The sequence below is a fragment of the Lemur catta genome, chromosome 5, assembly GCF_020740605.2.
Source record: "Lemur catta isolate mLemCat1 chromosome 5, mLemCat1.pri, whole genome shotgun sequence".
Lineage (NCBI taxonomy): Eukaryota > Metazoa > Chordata > Mammalia > Primates > Lemuridae > Lemur > Lemur catta.
In genome coordinates, this window is record NC_059132.1 from 1,521,552 (window position 1) to 1,542,220 (window position 20,669).

At 60.4% G+C, this 20,669-nt stretch overlaps 1 protein-coding gene across 1 annotated transcript in view; it reads right to left on the reverse strand.

Moving 5' to 3' along the window:
- The window catches only part of FSTL4 (follistatin like 4), a 263,832-nt gene that overhangs the window by 38,861 nt on the left and 204,302 nt on the right, over window positions 1-20,669 (reverse strand). The window contains exon 7 of the mRNA XM_045550782.1: window positions 240-406. Coding sequence (XP_045406738.1) covers window positions 240-406 — 167 coding nt within the window. The remainder of the gene's footprint in view (window positions 1-239; window positions 407-20,669) is intronic.

Genomic DNA, 20,669 nt, shown 5'->3' on the forward strand with positions numbered 1-20,669 from the left:
GGCGAAAGCAGACGCCAGAGGCCTCCCGCCTGCCCCGCCCCGTGCACCTTTCCGCACCCGGGCACGGCTGCCAGGCTGAAGGTCACCACCCGTCTCTTCTCTGCCACGGCGGGACTTGGATTCTCTGATACCTCCAGGCTGACAAGGCACCAACTCGGGGTGTGACACCAGAACCCCTGCCCTGCCACGGCCACCGGGGACGTGTACAGGGGACCCAGGGCGAGCTCTGGGTGACTTACGTTGATGTCTTCCAAGTCCAGGAAGTTCAGGGTGAGCCCGTTGCGCTTCCAGACGATCGGTGGCCGCAGGTCCCCGCGGATGGCGCAGGTCAGCACTGTGCTCAGCCCCACGGTCACCGTGGTCACGCTGACCCTGTCCTCGGGGGCCAGGCTGAGCTGGACGACCTCTGCAGAGGGAAACAAGGGCAGTCAGGGGCAGCCAGGGCTGGGGTCTCAGCTCAAGGCAAACGGCCACAGGTTTGCTCAGGCTCGGCGCCCAGGGGGGCTTCAGGGCTCCCTGAAACTGGTTTGCAAGGTGCCGACTGAACGTAGAGATGGACACTTGGACAGGTGACGTGGCTTACGTCAAATGCTGGAAAGGCTCTGAGTCAAAACGGGTCAGGAACCAGCTAACGTGCAGGGGACCGTCTGCGCCACGGATTGGTGAGTTGAGCCAAGAACGTGGCCTGCCGGGGCCACAGGACTGTCACATGGAGACCAGGGGGCCCAGAGCCTGCCCGGCTCCACCCTGCTGGCGTCGGGGCCTGCTGGGGAGCCGACTGGCTTCTGGGAAATGTGGGGGCCATTTGAAGGCTGCACTGTCTCAAGTCTAGGGGTGCAGCGCTGACCTTTGAAGGTTCGTTTCCGTCTGAGGATTCGCTGAGCTTGGAGGGTTTGGATTTCTGTTCTGCAACTGGGCACTGTAGCCTTTGATTTTTCGAAGTGTACTTCAGGCTGCAGAAATGATCAGTCCTTGCCATTTTACTCTCGATAACAGGCATTAAGACTGATCATTCTGCGGGCAAATGGGAAGGGTCTAAAATATTTCCTTGCAATCGTAAGCTTTTTGAGATTCTCAGGATTTATGAAAACATTAAACTCAGGCTGCTCAATGCCCTAATGAGATCGGGCTGGGGAGAGTCCCCAGCCCACCGAGGGGCCTGGCTCCCCCTGCCCTGCCCGCAAGCTGCCCACTCAGGCGGCTTGGGCAGTGGCCGGAGCCGCACGAGCTGAGGGGTCTGTGTGTTCCGGAACGCCGGCAAAGTGCTGGGAACCCTATTCACTCTCACTACTCCTCTGCTGGGACCTGGGGGCCCTGACAGGTGTGTTCCCCAAACACTCTGGAGCAGGGCACAGAGCTGGCCTTGAGTTGTCCAACTGGGCAGGCCCCTGTGAGATGGGCCAGGCTGCGGCAGGAGCGTGGGCAGCACCGCCTTGCAGACGCCTCTCCATGGCCGGCCGTGTGTGGGAGGGGAGAGGGGGGAGGGGAGGGGGGAGGATGGAGAGGGGGAGGGGGTAGGGGAGAAGGGGGAGGGGAGAGGGGGGAGAGGGGGAGGGGAGGGGGGAGGGGGAGGGGAGAGGGGGGAGAGGAGGGGGGAGGGGAGAGGGGGGAGAGGAGGGGGGAGGGGAGAGGGGGGAGAGGAGGGGGGAGGGGAGAGGGGGGAGGGGAGGGGGAGGGGGGAGGGGAGAGGGAGGAGAGGAGAAGGAGAAGGGGGGAGGGGAGGGGGAGGGGGGAGGGGAGGGGGAGGGGGGAAGCAGCCGAGTTGAAAACAGGGCCTAGGTCAGACCCTGAGCGGCAGAACCCGCCCCGCCCCCGCCCCAACACGCAGCGGCCTGGCCTGGGCTCCCGAGACGAGACGAAGAGGAAGAGTGTGTACACCTGGCGCTCCATCGGTGCTGCTGGATGGATGAAAGAGAAACGGAGAGAAAGAAAGAAGCAGCAGGAAAGCCAGGCCGGGGGGCAGGGGCCGCACACGGGGAAAATGCGACTCGCGGTGAAGGAGGAGCGATAAGCGCCGAGTGACTGATGTACACGCACCCGGCACAGTACTGTACAAACATTAAAGTGATGCATTTCAGGTTCCCTCTTACATCACGTCCTGCCGCTGCCCTCCCACCTGTGAGTCATGAGGCTCATTGCCAGGGCAGGGGGGGAGGCACCGACCCTCCACAGCCAGACCCCGGCTTGCAGAGGGGGGAGAGAACGAGAATTTGCTAGAATTGCTCAGCTCTCTCCCTGCCCTGTGGCCCTGGGACCCCGGCCCCCGAGTTCCGCTGAGTGTGGAGGGGGCTCCCCGGGGCCGCGGGGCCTCATGCCCTGGAAGCTCTGGGAGACCGTCCGTGCGCAGGTGAGCAGGGCCGAGACCGGGGCTCTGGAAGGTTCTGCTCCCGCACCTGGGCACCCCACGGGTCTGGGCAGAGCGCCGGAGCCCCTGGGCCCCTGGGCGGGAGGCCTGCCCTGGGCGGCCGAGCAGGGCCCACGGGGAAGCAACCGGGCCCTGGAGGGCCACGGGCGCCCTGCCTGGGGGCATCCTGACCCCACAGCCCGCCAGGCTGCGAGCCCAGAGCACACCCAGCCCGAGCTCAGCTTCAGGTGCCCCTGGACAAGGCGCACCGGAGGCGGCAGAGGACACAGAGGGCAGGTGGCCTCTCTATGCCCAGAGCCAGCGGGTGACGGCAGGGCCGACGGAGGCACTTGAGACCCAGTCGCTTACCTGGCCGCAGCGTCAGCTGGGACGGAGCCTCACAAGGCACTGAGCAAGCGCGTAGCTGGGTTTTCTCCCAGTGGGGGGGGGGGGCGCTCTGCGGAAGTCAGGCCAGTCATGGAGAGAGCCCACGTTTTGTCGGGCTAGGACGGAAAGACCCCCGGGCAGTCGGGGAGGCCTCTGGGAGGGGCAGGGCTTCCGCTGGGCGGAGTCCGCTTTTCCCCAGCCACCTGCCTCCCGGGCAGGGGGTCACGACTCAGCTGCCACCCCCCAGCCTGGGGCAGACGCCCTGGGGCGCCAGGCGGGCACCGGATCTTAGCAGGCGTCCAGGGGGTCCCGTGCTACCCCGAGGCCCGGAAATCTGCCTGACAAGGTGGGAGGCGGGAAGGGGCCGTGCAGGGGGCGGGGGGACGGGACAGTTTGGGCTCCAGGGGCCCTAAATACCAGGCCGGGGGGCGGGGCGCGGCCTCCTTCAGAACACGGGACTTGCGGGCGATGCCGGCCTCACCCCCACCACGCGACCCCAGAGTCGCGTTCTCCACGCAGGTTCAGAGAAAGCTCCGGAGAAGCCTGTAACGTTCGGGGCTAAAAACAACCAAACAACCAAACAGGGCAAAAACCCCAGTGGGAGGCGGAAGCTTCCTGTGTCCCTCCCGTCCCCACCGGCTGGGACACCTGGTGGCCACAGCCCCCCTGGGGGGTTCTGGGTCGTTTGTGTGTAGGAAGCCATGCACTTTGCACACGACAAGCTCCTGCGAGATTCCACTGCATGAACACCCACAGAGCCCTCGGATCCTGCCCCTGTCGGCTGCACAAACAGCCACCAAACAGCAAACACTGGACACACAGTTTAATTAAATGAATGTTCTATTGGATTTCATCCGTGTCAATATTCCCCAGCTCCTTTGAAAATTCTCAGGGGAGTTGAGGCTACGGAGCCCCTTCCCCCCACCCTCAGTCATCGGGACCAAGGCCTGTTGTAGGCGCTGCCGACCGCCCCACCCTGCCCTGCTCTGCAGAGTGACGGGGGCAGGGGTGTGGCCCAGCTGAGGGGACCCGCAGCCCTGTTAAGCCCCACGTCACGACGGGCAGGGCCCGCACCTGTGTCCGGTGATCACACAGCTACCGGACCTCAGCCCCGATACAGACACGTCTGCAGGGCAGCGGCCGACGAGCCCCAGGTGCTGGTGGCCAGAGCTGACGTCCGAGGTGAGCACCTGTCGGTGCTAAGGGGCTCGTGTCCCCGGACAGAGAGGGCTGGGCTGGGGGTCGGGGCAGCCAGCAGGGAGCTTGTCCGGTGCCGCTGGGCAGAGGCTGTGCCCACAGGGCGGACGCCCGCTCTGAGAACTGGCATCGGAAGCTGCCCGGCAAGTGGGAGTTCTCACGGGCTGGGCCACCGTCCCCCCGTGGGCCGGGCCTTGTGACATCCCAGGCTTCCCTGCGACGAGGGGGTGTGGGGTGCACTGCAGTGACGGCCAAAGCCAGCGTGGATGTGTCAGCACGAGACAGACGTCCCTGGGCCCCTAGCGAGGCCGAGCATCCTGCAGGGGATCCCAGACAGCTGCCTGGCTCCTGGCGTCCAGCGCGGTGCCCGGCTCACAGTAGGTGCCTCAAGGCCCCCAGCCCAGAGCACTCACCCCTGGTCTTCCAGACACAGGGGCCACCAACACCGTCCTCACCTCTGTCCCCCACACTCGGCCACGGGGAGTCAACGGGCTTCCCGAAAGCAGGAGGCCACGGAACTCCAGTGGCTGGAGACTGGGTTTTTGTCCCTACGGCAGCTTCCCCTGAATGTCGGCGCTGTTTCTCTCGCCGACTTGACTCGATGAGACAGTCATAGACCCACCAGTGCCCTCCCAGACGGGGTTCCGGGGCTTCGAAGCCACAGAAACTAAATTTCCCAAATTCTTGTCAAGCTGGGGTTTGTTTTCTTATGTCAGAAACACACTAACGGGACACATTGCTACCCGGACAGTTGTAATTTTTCAAGTGATGCTGTTGGTGACAAGACCCTGTCAAGGCTCCAATCTGCCCACACGTCACCAGCTCTGACCGAGCGCTGAAGGGCAGACCAGGGCCCAGGGGGCTGTGTGGGAATCGGGGCGATTGGAGGGACAGCCCCGGCCGGGCGCGGACACCCCTCTGCAGTCACACCCTCTCCGCACTCTGCTCCCTGCAGTTCAACGCGCTTTCCCGGGACGAAGCCCTCAGGTGACCTGGGAGCCACCAAAGGAGATGTTGGACCTGAATGACAAACTCTCCTACTGATCTGGTCTTGTTCCTGTGACCAGAGCCACACTGCGAAGCTGGCGAGTTGGGGGAGAAACCGAGGCAGTGAGCATGCCCGATGTCTCCCGAGCACACAGGGGACGGGCCACACGCCAGCATCTCCTGGACCCTGTGGCTCCAGCTTCTGACGTTCACAGAGTGGAGCTGCTCTGGCTGCCCTGGGGGGACCATGCGCAGGGCAGGGCAGGTGGGGACGTATGTGCACTTTTTGTCTCATCCGTTCTCTTCACTAGAACTTGCCACTCTGGGCTCCTTGCAAACATCTGCTGAAACTTTGCAGGTGGGAGGCTGGGAACACCTTTCCCCTCGACGTGCACATTTGCGCCCCAGGGTGCACCCAGCCGGCACCTGTTGCTCTGTGGCCGGCCGCAAGACCTGCCCCAAAGCCACAGGGGAGGGACTTGCATGTGTCCAGAATCTCCTGTGTCTCCGTGCATGATCCGATTCAGCCTTTCTGTGATTATATATTCCCTCTCGCTTGCCTCATTCTGGGGATGGCAATAAACTTATTAGTTAATTACCTGCAAATCTGTGCGTAATTTACTTTTTCAATCGGCTTATGTTGCTTGGTGTTCCTTCAACCTTTGCTACAGTTTAATTATCAAGTCCTGCTCTCTGGTGTAAACACCTCTGTAAGCTGCACAAAGACAGACACTTTATCAGTTTTATTTCTTTTGTATCCTCAGCACCTGATACAATAGCTAGCACACAGACGGGACTTAATAAGTAGTTTTAAGCAAGCGAACAATTAGGGTAGTGCTCATCCAGGAATTATTTACTGAGCATCTACTAGGAGCCAGGATGTAGTGGGGGGTGCTGGCAGGCAACGCAGGCTCAGCCCCTGCTAACCGGGAGCCCCCAGCCCAGCAGGGAAGACAAGTGGGGGGACGGAGAGCAGAGACCTGAGCCTGTCGCAGTCCCTGGGTCGAGGGCCCCGACTCCCGCGGAGCCTGGTTGCCCTCCCTTGGCAGGGCCTCCTGTGTGCCCAGCGCTGGGCACAGCGGGGACAGACAGAGACAGCAGACCACGTCCTGCTCTCAAGCTGCCCCAGTCTGGTGTCATGTTCTCTCGTGTGTCGGAGAGGCCTGTGCAGGTGCGGGGTTACCTGAGTGTCCGTCTAAGCTCCGGGGCTCTGCTTTCCCTCCTCTGGCCAATAAACCTGCTTGGCTTTGGGAAAAGTAAACCGCAGTGCACACGGCGGGGGGAGGGCAGGCAGGGTGGAGAGTGACAGGAACGACGTCTGCCCGGTCCCCTGCTGCCTCCTCAGCGCCTCGCACGGGCCCGGCACTCAGCGACCCCAACAGACACCAGCCGACTGAAGAGGAGGGACAACGGCAGCCCTGGTTTCCCCAGCCTGGGTGTGCAGGGGGCGTGGGCTGTTCGGTTTTCCCTAACTTTGGAGACCATCAGACCCAGAGATAAGAGCTCTCACTTTCGGACGAGTTGCCAGGCACCTGCAAAGTCAGGCTTCGCAGGAAGCCCATTGTGAGTTTATCTGACAGTGTCATTCCACAGACCTGCAGAGACTTCTGCGACCAGTGACGCCAACTGCAGCATTATTTGGGGTACAGACAACTCAGGACAACCTGACACCCACCATCAGGGGTTGGTTAAACACGGTATGTTGGGAAGAATATCGCACAGCCATTGGAGAGAGCCAGGCAAATCCATCTGTGCTGACGTGATGTGGTTTGAAGTGAGACAAGCAAGGGGCAAAGCGACGTGCAGAGTCTGGTCCCAGGTCGCAAAGCTACTTGCCCGGCGTTTGTACGCGTGGACAGTGTTGGCGGGCCATGCCCTCTGCCAGGGGAGCTTACCCAGAGGGGTGATCTTTCAACCTCTTAGACGCAAGGGTGTAAAATTAGTGCATTGCTTTGAAACAAAAGATGTTATTTCCAAAAGGAAAGGAAACAAAGCCTCAAGAACATCTCTGTCCCAAGGGCTCATGGTGACCAGACAAAGGCAGTTGGGCCTGGGGGATGCGTTCGCAGGAGTTCACGCCCTCTTTGGATCCTGGGGCTTTCAATCGGCCCAGTGCTCTGGTTCAGGGCCTCACTGAGGTGGGCCTTGGCCGGCTGGACCCGTTCACCCCGTTTGCCTCCGAGCTGCCTTTGCGGTCAGGAGAGCTCTACCAGCACGGGCTGCGTCCTCTCTCATCTCGCCGGCTGCTGGCTGCGGACGGACCGCAGCTCAGAACTCTCCGGAACTGGTTTGTTGAACACGGTGCTTGCAAAGTCGACAGAGGGACGAGGCCTCAAACCTGGTGGCATCTGTCGCCGACTAACTACCAAGTTCCGGGTGGAAGCCTGTGCCCACACACACCCGCTCTTCTCCCCCTCCCCCCGCCAGGTCTCCCAGGCGGGTCAGCCTCCCTGGCAGCCCCTGACCCGGGAGAGCGTGGGCCTAGCGTGACCCTCCTGCAGGGCTCCTCTTCCTCGTCTCCACGGTCCAGCGAGGAGACGGGGAGGGCGAACGCAGCCCCTCTCCGGGTGATTTAACGGGATGCTTTAATGACGTATTGAAAACGAACATCGACCCCAGGTGAGAGGAGCTAAACTGACACTTTAACAGCAAACCGTCCACTTGGCTCTGACGGACTCTCCTCCCTAAATCACCGTGCTGTCATTTTTATGAGGCAGATCTAGCTATCGAGGCTACAGGACTGTGAAATGTCATATAAAAAAGCCAATAAGAGAAAAATGAAATGAAGTTGCGAGGAGCGTGCATTAGCATCTCAAAAACGTTCCGCTGCGTTCTGCTGTCATCCTGTCAGGGGCACCCGGATCCCGCCTCCCCCTGAAGACTGTGCCACAGAAGGTGCCAGCCCCATCCCTGGACTGGCGCCCCGAAGGCCAGGGTTGTCATGATGGCGAGATGCGTCTGGACTGAATTGACAGGACAGGCGCTGCCACCTCCCTGGTGACAAAGTCCCGACTGCCACCCTCCCTGTCGGCACAGGCCTGTGGCTTTCAGAGTTTTGACAAATTACTGTTTTCAGCATTTCTGCCCTGGAGAAAAGTGAGGAACGAAACCTGCTGGGGTGAGGGTCTGACTCTCCTGTTTCAGGTGACAAGGTGGGGGCTGGGATTCTGTGACGTGGGGGGTCACCCCCGCCCCCGGCTCCCCCGCCCGGCGGCTTGGAAAACACCCCCACATTATCTGAGGCCCCGAACTGCTCCAGCTGCTGGATCTAGTGCTGAGCAGGCGTAACCCGCTGCTGCCCGTCTGGAAAGGATGAGTTTGGTGATCCCTCCTGGGCCCGGGGCTTCAGGACCGGGGGCCTCTGGGCGACTCGACTCCATCCTTGCAGTTCAAACCCTCGGCTCTCCGAGCTGCATCTCACACTCTACCCTGGAGTCAGCGGGGGCTGCGTCCTGGGCTCGGCTTCCAGGCCGGAGCTGGGCCAGGCAGGGGAGCAGCCCCCGCGGAGGAGGCCGCCCGCCAGCACCTGCCTGCAAGTTGCCCTCCGGGTCTCCTGCGTAACCGTGGGAATGCGATTCCTTTCTATGGCTCTTAATTTGCCAAACTGGGGCAGACGAGTCTAGTGCCCCTAAACACTGAGACAATCGCAGAGCTTTATCCGGGACTTTTCAGAAAGCTGGCTCGTCCTCCAGTGTGATGTTCTGCAAAATGGGGCTGGTCGGCACTTCAGTTTGGAGAATATGTTTTCATTTCAGAAGACGCCTCTGCCGGCTCCTTCCAGCACCGGCTGAGGACGCACAGACCCGGCCCGGCCGAGGGAAGGGCCCGGGGAACACACACACCTGCTCGGAGCTTCCTGCCAGGCGTGCCTGGGATTTTTTTTTTCCACAAGCATCACGCCCGGCAAGTGAGATTCTGCTCTGAATTGAATTTTTCCCTTAATGAGATACCACGTCCCTTCTGTTCTCTGTCACAGAGACCTTGAGAGTTTTTATTAGAGAGTGAAACAAACTTTTCACTGTTTTCATGTTTTCTAATAACAGCCTGAGCCGTAACCTGAATTTTTATGCAACTAATTATGACTGCGACTTGGGCATGAAAGATTTATACGATCAGAAAAGAAATTACCTGTGTTCTGTCTGGGCAGGCGGGGGATGAGCGGCGGGAGGAAGTTGATCAGTTTTCTCGGTCACACAAAAGGCAGCTGCTCGGTGCTGGCCGTAGCCCCGCAGAGAGGGTGAGACGCCCTCCCGGGATGTCTCTGGAGCCCCGAGTTCCTCCCCAACCCTGAGAGCAGCAGCTCTGTCCCCGGGGCCTCTGGGACAGCCACCTTGTCCCAGTGTGACTTTCCCACCTGCTGCCTCCTGAGCCCGGCGTGCCCAATCCAACAGTCCCAAGGGAATCGAGACGCTTTGCGGTGAGAGGGTTAACGGGAAACAGGAGACATCGCAACGGGGGAACATACCGGAATGTCAATGCCTACGGTCTGAAGAGCGGCCAGAATTCCATTAATTTAAAAACAAAGACTGAAAATTACTGACACGGTTATTTCCTTTAGCCACAACCACAGGGAGGACGGTTTGCCAGGAAGCGAAAGCTCTCCGGACGCACTCGCTGAATTCCTCGCCTGCGGAAGAGGCGGTTGGCCCGCGTGCGGGGAGGAGGCGGGATGAGACAGGACGGAGACCGCGCGGAGGGACAGGGATGGGCAGGCAGTGCGCGGCCGTGACGCGCGTTTAGTTACACGGCTGCGTGTGGAGCCGAGACTGAGTAATACACGCAGGCTTGTTCATTTACTCAGCATTATGTTTAATCATTTAATTTCACAAGAGTTTTCAGATCTTTTAATCATCCTAATATTCTTCTTATTGCAACGTATTACTAAGCTGTTAGTTCGATCCAATTAAAAAGTGTTGTCCAAGAGTAATTTATTCCACGAGTATCGTTAAGTGGATACCCCAGATATGTCTGCATTTTAAAGGAATAATAACTCTTCCGACGTTATGAGTCGGTGAACGAGCGCTGTGCTGGCACTAGAGGCGGCACTGCGAGGGGTGAGAGTCTGGAGGTATTGATGCAGCCGCGGCAAGTCCGCGACCATGTCTTGGATTTTGTGCCAAGGCTCAGGAGAGAAGAGGAACACTCAGACCATCTGTTAGTCCACTCAGGTGGCCCCTGAAAACCCAGTGTGACTTGCTGACCCCGGTAATGTTTGTCACAGCACAGCCTTTAAGTTCCCCCTTCGGGGCTCTTTGCCAGGGGCTTCCGTCCCCTTCAGGAGCAGGACGCACGGCCACTGGGGGCCAGAGCCCAGGAAAGTGCCCGGCTGGGCCCTGCGCTGTGCCGGAGGAGAGGCTGGCCCTGCGTCCTCGTCACAGGTCTAACCTTCCTGGCTGACTCTGGAGCTGGCCCCTCTGCCCTCTCCGGAGCGGCACTGTCCGGTGGAAACCAACGCAAGCCCGGTGCGTGTCTCATTCACATTTTCTAGCAGCCACATCAAAAAAGGAAAAAGAAACAGGCAAAACCGATTTAATAATACATAAAATATTATTTCAATGTGTAATCAATACAAAAGTTAGTTAATGAGACATTTATCTTCCTTTTCTATGTAAGGCTTTAAACCCCGCTGCGTGACTCACGCTTACAGCACCGCTCGGCCTGGACGAGCTCAGGGGCCGCACGTAGCTGGTGGAGATGCAGCTCAGAGTCCTCGGGCCTGGGGTCCCGGCTGTGCTTTCCTGGGCCTGGGGCTCCTCTTGGCGGAGGAGGGCGCTGCCTGGGGTCAGGGTGACCCGGGGATCTGCCTGCAGAGGTCGGCAGCCCTGTTCTCGAAGGTGCCCCCACAGGGTGCAGAGCGGCACACCTGGCAGCTGGTGACCTCTGAGCACCGTACCCCGAGGCTGCGGAGCCAGCAGGCCCGGGACGGGGCGGTGGTGGGAAGAAGCAGGTACAAAGATGCTCCTGACCACACGTCCTTGTCCACGGGCCCTGGTGTGGCCACAGGGAAGCCGCGGTCTGTGGGCGGCGGGAGGAGAAACTCACTCCTGGGCCGACAGGGAGGGTCTGCAGCCGCCTCTCGGCCTCCCTCCCGCCAGGCACGAGTCTGGGCGTGTGTGTGGGGGCTGCTGATGGATGGGGGTTCCCTCTGCACCTCTATTACTGAGCTCAGACACAGCTCTGTCCTCAGCCTGCTGTGTCCCATAAGGAAAAATCGACTCTCCTTGGGGAATGCAGTCTTCCGTGGTGAGAACATTTGGGAGAACGTCTGCACTTTGAGGCCTAAGTTCATTTTTCTTTGCCAAATCCCTCAGCACGGCCAGGGCAGGGCCGGGGCTGATGCAGCTGTTTGCAGAGAGGAGGTCGGGAAAGTGGTGTCAGCCAAGGGCGGGTCCTTTTCCTAGAACTCTGAGCGGTTAATGCCCTGGGTGTCCCCTATCTGGGAACCTTGAGACGTCAGGGACAAATATAGAGACCTTGCAGAATTTCAATGCCCTTCTCTGCTCTTGCAAAATGCTGTGATTATTAATATGTCTCAGAAAAAAAGGGCTACCTGTGCTTTTTCTTTCTTTCTTTCTTTTTTTTTTTGTTTTGAGAGCAGCAGTGAAAAAGAAATTAAATTAGCAACTCTGTTTGGGCTTTTAATCCATTAAGGTGTCTTCAACTTCACAACCTGTTAAACGCCGACCACCCGCTTCAGTGGGGGAGTAGCCGTGCCCACCTCGCCCTGTTTTGTACCGGTTACAATACAGATGACTGAATGTCACCCTAAGAGCCGGGTCTGAAGCCGGGGGGCCGGTCCGGAGTCAGAGGGCTCCGGTGGGGGCGGGGGCGCTCGGCCTGCCCACGTGACCCGGCGGCTAATCCTCCCGTCCACACGGCCGTCCTCGCTCCGGAGCACACACTCAACTCTGAGAATTAGTCAGATACAATTACACACACGAGGTGGCCCCTCCCACCCCTATTAAACAACGGGAAGATAAACTGTCTTCAGGGGAGAACGTCACAGAGAAACCGCTCGCAGTAAAAGGACGGGGTGCCAGCAATAGTTGTGAACAATTATTAGGTGCCAACTGTGTACCAGGCTGTATGCTACGCACAGGACCTGCTACATACTGTGTAGGGCCCAGTGCAGTATGAAACCTCAGGGCCCCTTGTAAAAAAAAACGATAAGAACTTCAGGATGGCGGCAGCAAGATCCACCCAAGGTGGCCCTTCTGAGGGTGCAGCCCCCCATGGCTGCACAGGGGGGGCGCCGGGAGGCCGTGCTGCACCCCCGGCTTAATTCCCACAACGACGTACGTACTGTCACTGTCCCCATCTCACAGACGAGCAGACGGAGGTTTAGAGAGGCGAGGAGACTACAGGAGCGGAGACTTGGAAGTGGTGTGAATGGGGTGAATGGGGTGGAAGTGGGGGGACAGCCGGGTCACCCCGAGCACGTGGCAAAGTGGCAGAAACACCCGGGAGCCACAGGCTGCCCGGAGCCGCACCGCAAGCACTGATTTAGTTTCAGGAAAACGGTATCTTTTTTGTCCCATTAAATTAATGTTGTTAATTTGAAGTTTATTGGTTTTGCAGTTTGTTTTTATTTCATTTATAAATTTGTTTTGGCTTCATGGCTGTAAAAGAGCTCTCTGCATAAAGGACCGCGTACCTGGTTTTATGTTCATACGTATTTAACTAACACTATACTAAACATGATTTACGTCAGCAGAGAGCGATCACGGAGTTTTCCCTTTCAGTGGGGTCTGCACGTTCCTCAGGGATAGAAATGCACCTCCCGTCCCCAAGGCGGGAGCCAGATGGGTGTTCACAGCCCCGCCCTCAGCTGGTGGTCCCAGGGCCGGCCGGCCGGCTGGGGGCCCGGAATGCCGGACCCCGGCGAGGAGGAGGAGGAGCGGGCAGGTGGGTGTCTAGAGGTTGGGGATTGCAGGGAAGGTCTGGCCCTCGCTTGTCTCAACCTGATGATCCGAATTCTCGGGGGGTGGCCCTGGCCCAGGGGCAGGGGGGGGCCTGCAGCCTTGGTGGGGAGAGCAGTGAGGACCCCTCGAGGCTGCATCCCCAGCTGACCCTGAATGGGCTCCTTGGGGCCAAAGGCCTTCCCTCCCCACCTCCCGTCACGTTAAGTGCTCCTCCCCACAGCAGCATGTTGAAAACCAGGAATCGATACCTTGTCACGCGGTGCGTGTTGCCAACCAGCAATTGGTGCCAAGATATGTGTGTTCCTGACAGCGACGTGTATCAGAGACTTGCACAAGAACCTTCACAGGATCACGATTCATAATTTCCCCAAACTAGACACGACCCAGGTACATCAGCTGTGGCATATTTGGAATATTATCATCAGTGAAAAGGAACAAATCTCTGTCATAGGAGAAGCTACAATAAACGAATCTCAGACGTAGTTTTAAGCAAGCAGCCGACACAGAGGGGTCCACGCTATGATTCCACTGCTGTCACGTTCAAACTCAGGCAGAATCCCCTGCGGTATTGGAAAGGAAGGACGATGACACTCGGGGCAGGAGGACGGTAGGTGACGGGGCAGGAGGGAGGGTGTCCGGGTGCCGGTGGGACTGTCCTTCCCCGTGGGGACAGCGTCACCCGAGGGCCCGTGTCCACTTCCTTGAACTGTGCACTTTTCTGTGCATGTCATGCATCAATCACAGTTTACACAATAACTCCGACACCATCATGTAAGACACAGGGCTGCACAGCAAACAGGATCTAAACGGAGAAAGGAGAGCACTGCTATTCCCATCGCTCCGTCCGTCTGTCCCGGGACAGTGCTGGGAGCAGCTCAGGACGTCTCGGCCGACCCGCCCCTGGGGGTGAACCCGGATCCCTGGGCGAAGCAGCCCCGTGCACGCGGCTGACTCTGGGGGCCCTGGGTTCTCTTTCCCACTAACTTGAGCCACTGCTGCCTTGTTGAGCTCCAATTAACATTCGCAGAATAATTGAAATATGTAATAGGAAAACTCAGAACGCATTTTAATCCCATTAGCAGCAGGGTCATCTCCTCCCCCCACGTGACTTTCCCTGGAGAAGAGCTGGGGGCACAGTGGCGGCTCCCGCGGGTGGCAGCAGAGGCCGTCTGTCGGGGGTGGCAGACGGGTCCTCGTGCCGGGGGCCGGGGCTGCGGCACAGGGACGGGGCACCCGCCTGTGGATGCCGCTGAGCCCGAACCCTCGCCTGGGCTCGGCCCACTGAACAGCAGTTTGTCGCTCTTGCTCTGGCCCTCTGACCCCTGGGCCACGCCCCGGAAGGGTCTGCATCGACCTTGCTACCACCAGGAGCAAATGGTCCTTTCACCAGGAGGACGACTTCTCTAAACAAACGCCACAGTCCCGCAGTGCTCGTCTGACATTTGTCTCTTTTCAAACAGACAGCGTCGGCGCCCGCCATGCCGAGCTCCGAGAAACAATCTGGGAGTGGGGGACATGGAAGGCCTGTTGGCACCGTCGGGGCCCTGGTCAGAGGACGTGTCCCCGTCACAGGACACGTGCCATTGTCCCCTCGCCAGGCCACAAGAGAAAACCGCCGCTTGCCTCTGAGGACTGTGTGTCAGTGACAGAGGTTTTCGAGAGTGTGGTGGAGGCACCGGGTGTCCCCAACCATTTGCCCCCCGAAGGCGAGTTGCAGGAACCCTTCCTGGGGGCCTCGGGGGCTCTGGGCCCGGCTCGGGGGGTGCACGTGTGCGGGGTGCTCGCCAAGCCTGTCACAGGCCGTGCTGCGCCTCGAGAGCCCGGCGCGGTGGGGCCGGCCCTGGCTGTCCAGGTGATGGACGGTGACCGGGGCCCTGACTAGGATAGATGTGCCCGTTGGCAAACGATAAAACAGAACAAGGCAAGTCACCGAGACACAGCTGGCCAGAACTGCATCGCAAGGTCCAGATCCGGGGGGACAGCTGCCCTCCATTCCTCTCTCTCATCTTCTTACTCAGACCAAGGATGCCAGACAGCCGGTGGCATTCTTGCCGTGCGGACCTGGGATGGCAGGTTGCCAGGAACGAGCAAATTCTAGGTGCTGCTTGCAGTGGAATTGAGAGGGGGCCCTGGAGGTTTTTGGCCAGAGAGTGTGGAAGGGGCTGGTGGACGCTCACAGGGAGCGCCCCGAGGGACCGGACGGCGGGGAGCTGGCTCACGGCACGGGACAGTGTGCGGGACAGGACAGAGGCAGCAGGCGGAAGGCAAGGTGTGGTCTGCACCGGCGAGGGCGACCGACTGCGTATCTGGGACTCCAAGCACATCACAAGATCCTTCGGTTGTTGGAGTGTGACGTTCCTTCTCCATCCTAAGACAGGTGTCCCCTGGGCGGAGGCAGGTGGGGCAGGTGGGAGGGATCTGAGCGGGCAGGGGGCAGCCTGGCCTTGGGAAGCTCTGCAGCCGGGACCCTCAGAGCAGCGCCCCTCCCCTCCTCCTCCTCCCTCCCAGGGACTCGCGTTCTGGGCCTCGCAGACTCCGCCCCGGGCACCTGCTCTGCTTCGCCAGTGCTTGGCCCACCCTCCTGGGGAAGACTCAGGCGACCAAGACCGACGGCACCACCTGCCAATCCTCTTCCCACTCCCGGCCTTGAAGCGGTTGACGCACTAACTCTCCAAAGTCTGGGGGACGTTTGGTGTTGGATGCTCAGGTGACAGGTGAATCAGACACAGTCCTCGCCTCCCTTGGACATACTAATTCTTCGCATGGAGGGGAGCCCAGGGGATGTGAACCGACGCCACGGGCAGGGACAGGCTGGGGGGTGTCAGGGTGCAGTGGAGGGGCTGGCTGGGGCGTGGGACCCAGTGAGCAGATGTTCAGACTCGGTGAGGCGGGAAGTGGGGAGCCACTGAAGGCTCAGGAGCAGGAGAGCACAGGTGATGGGTGACGCTGCGGCAGCCCCGACGGTGGCCGCAACACGGCGCTGAGTCAGCACTGGCACCCTTGCTGCTGCCCCTGCTGTGCCGGCCCGTTCCTGAGGGCACAGGGAGATTGGCACAACGTTTACTCGCCTCCTGCTTGTAAACGGGCAGGGCAGGGCTCGGCGTGAAAGACACGAGGGAGAAGGCGAGAAATATTTATGAACAGTGGGGAGAGACGTGAGACGATGAAGGGAAATCGCAATGGGGACGGAACTGCTAACACCCTGCAATGGGAACAATAGTTCAGTTTGACCAGTGTCCTGGCAGAACCAGCAGGACGGAGGTCCCCGTCTGCCAGGGACACTCGCTTTTTCCTGCAGGCTGCCGCTAGCACCCACGGCTCTCTCCACCTTGGTCAGGAGAGACGTCCCCACTCCCTTGGCCCCGAAATAGCATCCTCAGAACTTCCAGGGAGTAGGATCTGAACTCTTGTGTTTTCCTCCTCACGGTTCCAAAGGAATCATTTCCAAATGTCCTCCAAGGCCAAGTGCAATTCCTGCCACCCCAGGGAGCCTCCCTGACCCTCCAGCTCACGCAACGTCCCTTCTCCAGATGTGGCATCAGCCCCCAAGGCTCCCTGGCAGGCCAGAGTGCTGAGGATCACTCAGCCCGTGAGGCCCCGCGGCCCCTGCAGCGCCGGGCTGGCCCGTGAAGCCCCCGCTGCACCCAGCTCAGCACCCCCTGCACGGAGCCCAGGGGGAGCCTCTGGCTGGCCCCTGTCCAGGCACACTCTGTCCAGACCCGCCCATCGGGCCCCCTGTGTCCTCAGGGTTCGCTACAAGCCCCGAGCTCAGGGTCCTGGGAAGGAAGCCGAGACAGTGGCCCTGTCACCCAGGGCACCAACAGCTCAGCTCTGTGCCAAGCCCTGTCCTGGGTGCCCAAGCACAGCAGACTGACCTGGAGCCTGCAGTCTGGGTGCACGACGTGGTCATGGCACGAGGCCGACTGTCAAGCACCCCTGGGTGTGGTGTTGTGCAGCGCTGAGGAGCCTGGGTTCCAATCCCAGCTCTACCGTCTACCGACAGTGCAACCTTGGGCAAATTCCTTAACCTCTCTGGGCCTCAATTTCCTCTTCCATAAAATGGGAATCTGAATAGAATCTGCCTCATAGACTTTCTGTGAGGATTTAGTACATGCAAAGTATTTGGCATTGTCCCAGGACACGGTTAATACCTGTGAGCTCGTGTCACTATCAGGCAGGGACAGTGGACCCTAGAACCTTGGGAGCCCGTCCCCGATCCCCAAATTCATGTGCATAAACACACTTGCAGGGAGGCCTGGCTCCTCCTGAAGGAGCCTGTTTCCACGGAGCACGTTCAGTGCTCGTCCACCCCTGCAAGTCAATCGCCTCTCGGTCTCAGCAAAAACCTTCCTCCCCCCACGGGCCGTGGTTCCTAAGCCTTGAACAGAATCGACTCGTGGGCCACGTGGCTACTCTGGGGCCTGCGGACTGTGCCCCAGCTGAGGCCCTGTCATCACACTGGGGCCCCTCCCCCTGGGGACAGGAGGGGGGCTGCAGGGACGGCCTCCTGTGGGACGCGGCACCGGGGCTGGCCCAGAGCGGACCCGGGGACCCTAACGGGCGGGTGGGCTTCCCGCTGCTCTTTGGAAACCAGTTTGCTCCTCTCTGCTTTTACTCAAAGGCCTGTGAGCGTCTGGAAGCTGCGAGATCCGCTCATCACGCCCACGCGGCCCTGAGACCACGCTCCTGCTCAGGGCTCCAACGGAGCAGCTTCTGTTTTTTGTTATTATTATTTTTTATTTTGTAGAGACGGGGTCTTGCTACGTTGCCAGGCTGGTCTCAAACTCCTTGCCTCGAGCGATCCTCCCGCCTCGGCCTCCCAAAGTGCTGGGATTGCAGGCGGGAGCCACCGCGCCCGGCAGATACAGTGTATTTAATCCCATAAAAGGAAAACCTAACTTGAGAAGTATTGATTTTAAGCATCGTTCAGTCTCTTTCACTTAGAAACAATCCCTGGACTCCGGGCAGCCCGAGTGTCGCTGAGTCCTCACGTCCACACGGCCAGCGGCGGTGCTCTCGGGCAGGGGCCCTCGGCTGTGGGTGTCGGGCACCGCGGGGTCACCGCCCTGCGGAGGAGTCGTGAGTGACAGCTGCGTGCACGTGTGATAAACCAGCCGCGGCTCAGGGCTGCTCCCTGGCTGGGTCACCTCATTGTCTGAGACGCGCGTGCGCGTCCCGCCCAGCCCTGCCCTGGCCTTGCTCCTCCCCCGCCCAGAGCTTTGACGGCTGTCCCTCGCCTGACGCCTGTGGCCCATGTGCTCTGCCTGACCCCCCACTGCGGACCCCGCTGTCCCCTCCCGCTTGTGCCCTGCGCTCCGGGATGACAACAGCGCCTGTTTCCCGAACGTATTCTGTGCCCTCCGGCCCCGGTGTCCTTGCCCACACTCTTCCTCCTGCCATTTACGCCAATCACACGCCGCCTTCCGGATGCCATGCGAGTGCCAAATGCCACCTCCTCCTCCTCCGAGGCGTCCATCTGACGCCGCCACACACGAGCACTCTGTGTCTCTCCGCCATGCCACCCGGCCCCATTCCCTCCGCTGGGGACAGAGTGTGCCGCGGAAGGGCTGTCTGTCGGAGCTGCACATGCCCAGGCTTAATCCCAGCTCTGCCCGCCTGGCCTCAGCCATCTCCTCTGTGAAGTGGGGTTAGTAACGGTGCCCGTCTGAGGACTAAACAACATAAAAGACAAACTATTCGACACAGTGCCTGGCACCGAGTAACAGCTCAATAAAGAAGAGCTGCTATTTTTTTTGATCTGTAGACTTATATTTAGCATCTCAGCCCGACTTCGCACTGACCAGGCAGCCCTGAGATCAGGGACTCGGCCTGTCACTGTGGAGGGTCCTGGAGACAGGCCGCAGGGGCTGCGTGGGAGTGAAGAGGCCCCCCTGTCCCTGGTCCCCACAGTGGGCCCGGCCGCCCCAGGCACCCTCAGCACAGGCCCTGCTCGCCGCGGTGACCTGGTCCCAGGGATGCTGCTGCCCGTCTGGAAACAGTGTCACATTCGGTACCCGCAGGACCAAACACAGAACCTGCCCAGCCACGAGCGATTTAAAACCCGTCACAGCCACGGCCCCCAGCGGCCCCAGCAGGAGACTCATCGAGACAAAGCGCCAAGCTCCTAATGAGCCCCCTCCCCGGCCCCCACCCCCATCCTGGGTGCTGGGACAGGGCCTTCCTGGGAGGCCTTTGTGTCCTGCCGGGGGCGGGCGCAGAGCCCGGCCTCGCGGTGCCTGTGAAGGGGGCTGTCTTGGCTCTGCCGACCCCCCAGGCAGCAGCCCCTGGCGGGACGGCTGGACGGCACTGAAGGGGCTCTTTGGGGACCAAGGGTGACGCCACTTCGCTGGTCTCACAGCCACCTTGATGAGTAAGTGCTCCTGGGCCACAGGAACAGCTGCTGCCCTGCTCCCTCCAGGCCCCCGTGGGGGTCTCCCAGCCGCTGTCTCCGTGCCCCTAGGTGGTGCTGGGCCTGCCCCTCGCGTCCTGCAGCCTGGCCTGGCACAGGTGTGGCCCGAAGCCTCATGTTCTGCCTCCAGAGCTGCCCAAGACCAGCACTGACCCCTCGGCCGGTAGCACAGCCAGCGACGGGCGGGGGAGTTATTTACTCTGGCACAGCCGGGCACAGCCTTGTTTATTTCAACCCTCTTTGGCTGTCAGTTCCCTTGATGAGAAACAGAAACGGAGCAATGGCTTCTGAAACAAAAAGAGTTTTGTCTCAATTGCATTTGTATTCAAATGGGCGAAATAAATTCCAGGGCCTTCTCGAGTGTGCCGGGAACAGGGCCTGCGTGCAAAGCGGGTGCTGACGGCTTTCCATCCCCGAGAGAGAGAGGCCGAGACAACGAATGAAGCCTCGGAGCGAACCCTGGGCCGTCGGTCTGCCGGGTGGTGGCAAGGGGCGGCTCGGGGAGGGCCCTGTCTTCCCGGCTGGGTGTGCCCTCCTGCAAAGGCCGCGTGGAGATTAATTATCGTGTATCGTGACCCAGGACTGTGCAGAGGAGAGAGAATAAATAATAGAGAGCTTTATCTCTGTGTGCAGTGGGCAGGAAGCAGGTGAGCCCGTTTGCTGCTCCAAGCGGGCAGACGGTTCAGAGCGGCGTCAGGCAGAGGGCGTGTTCGGCTGGCACCCCCGGCTCAACCCCTCTGCCGCCGGCTTGGGGGAATCGAGGAACACGGGGCCGGAGGGCAGAGCCCCCGCGAGGGCCACTGGGAAGCCCGAGGACATCTGGGGCGTGGAAACAGGACAGAGGCCGCAGTCTGCGTCCTCCTTCTCGCCCAGCATCCCTGCATCCCGGCGAGTCCGCAGCTTTGGGGTCATGGTCCCACTCGGGTGACCAAAGGTCCCCATGGAGTGGTTCTTCCCACGGGGCCTGCGGATCTAGACAAGGATCCACATGTCTTGAAGCCCCTGAATTTCAGCTCCAGGCATCACGTCCCGGCCACGCGGTCTCCCTGGGACGAGGCAAAGCGGGAGCCACGGGGGCCAAAGGAGAGAGTGGCTTGTGGCCTCAGACGTGACCTGCCTGGAACCCTCATGGACGGCTCTGAGGACCAGGTCTGCCTGCAGCTCAGTGGCCATCAGACACCTGGAGACAGGCGGCCGGCAGACAGGGGCCTGGGTCCGGGACCCCTGCCCTCACCCTGTGGTCTCTGCCTGCACCTGGTGGCCTCCCTTCAGCATGTCCCTGTGCTGTCCCTGTGCTGCCTCCGACATGCCAGATGCTGGGCAGTCGCTGGCCAGCCTGGCAGCAGAGTAGGCCCAGCCGGCCGCGTGGCGGGTCCCCTACCATGCCGCGTCCCCCAGCCCCCCAGTCTGTCCCCAGAGCCCT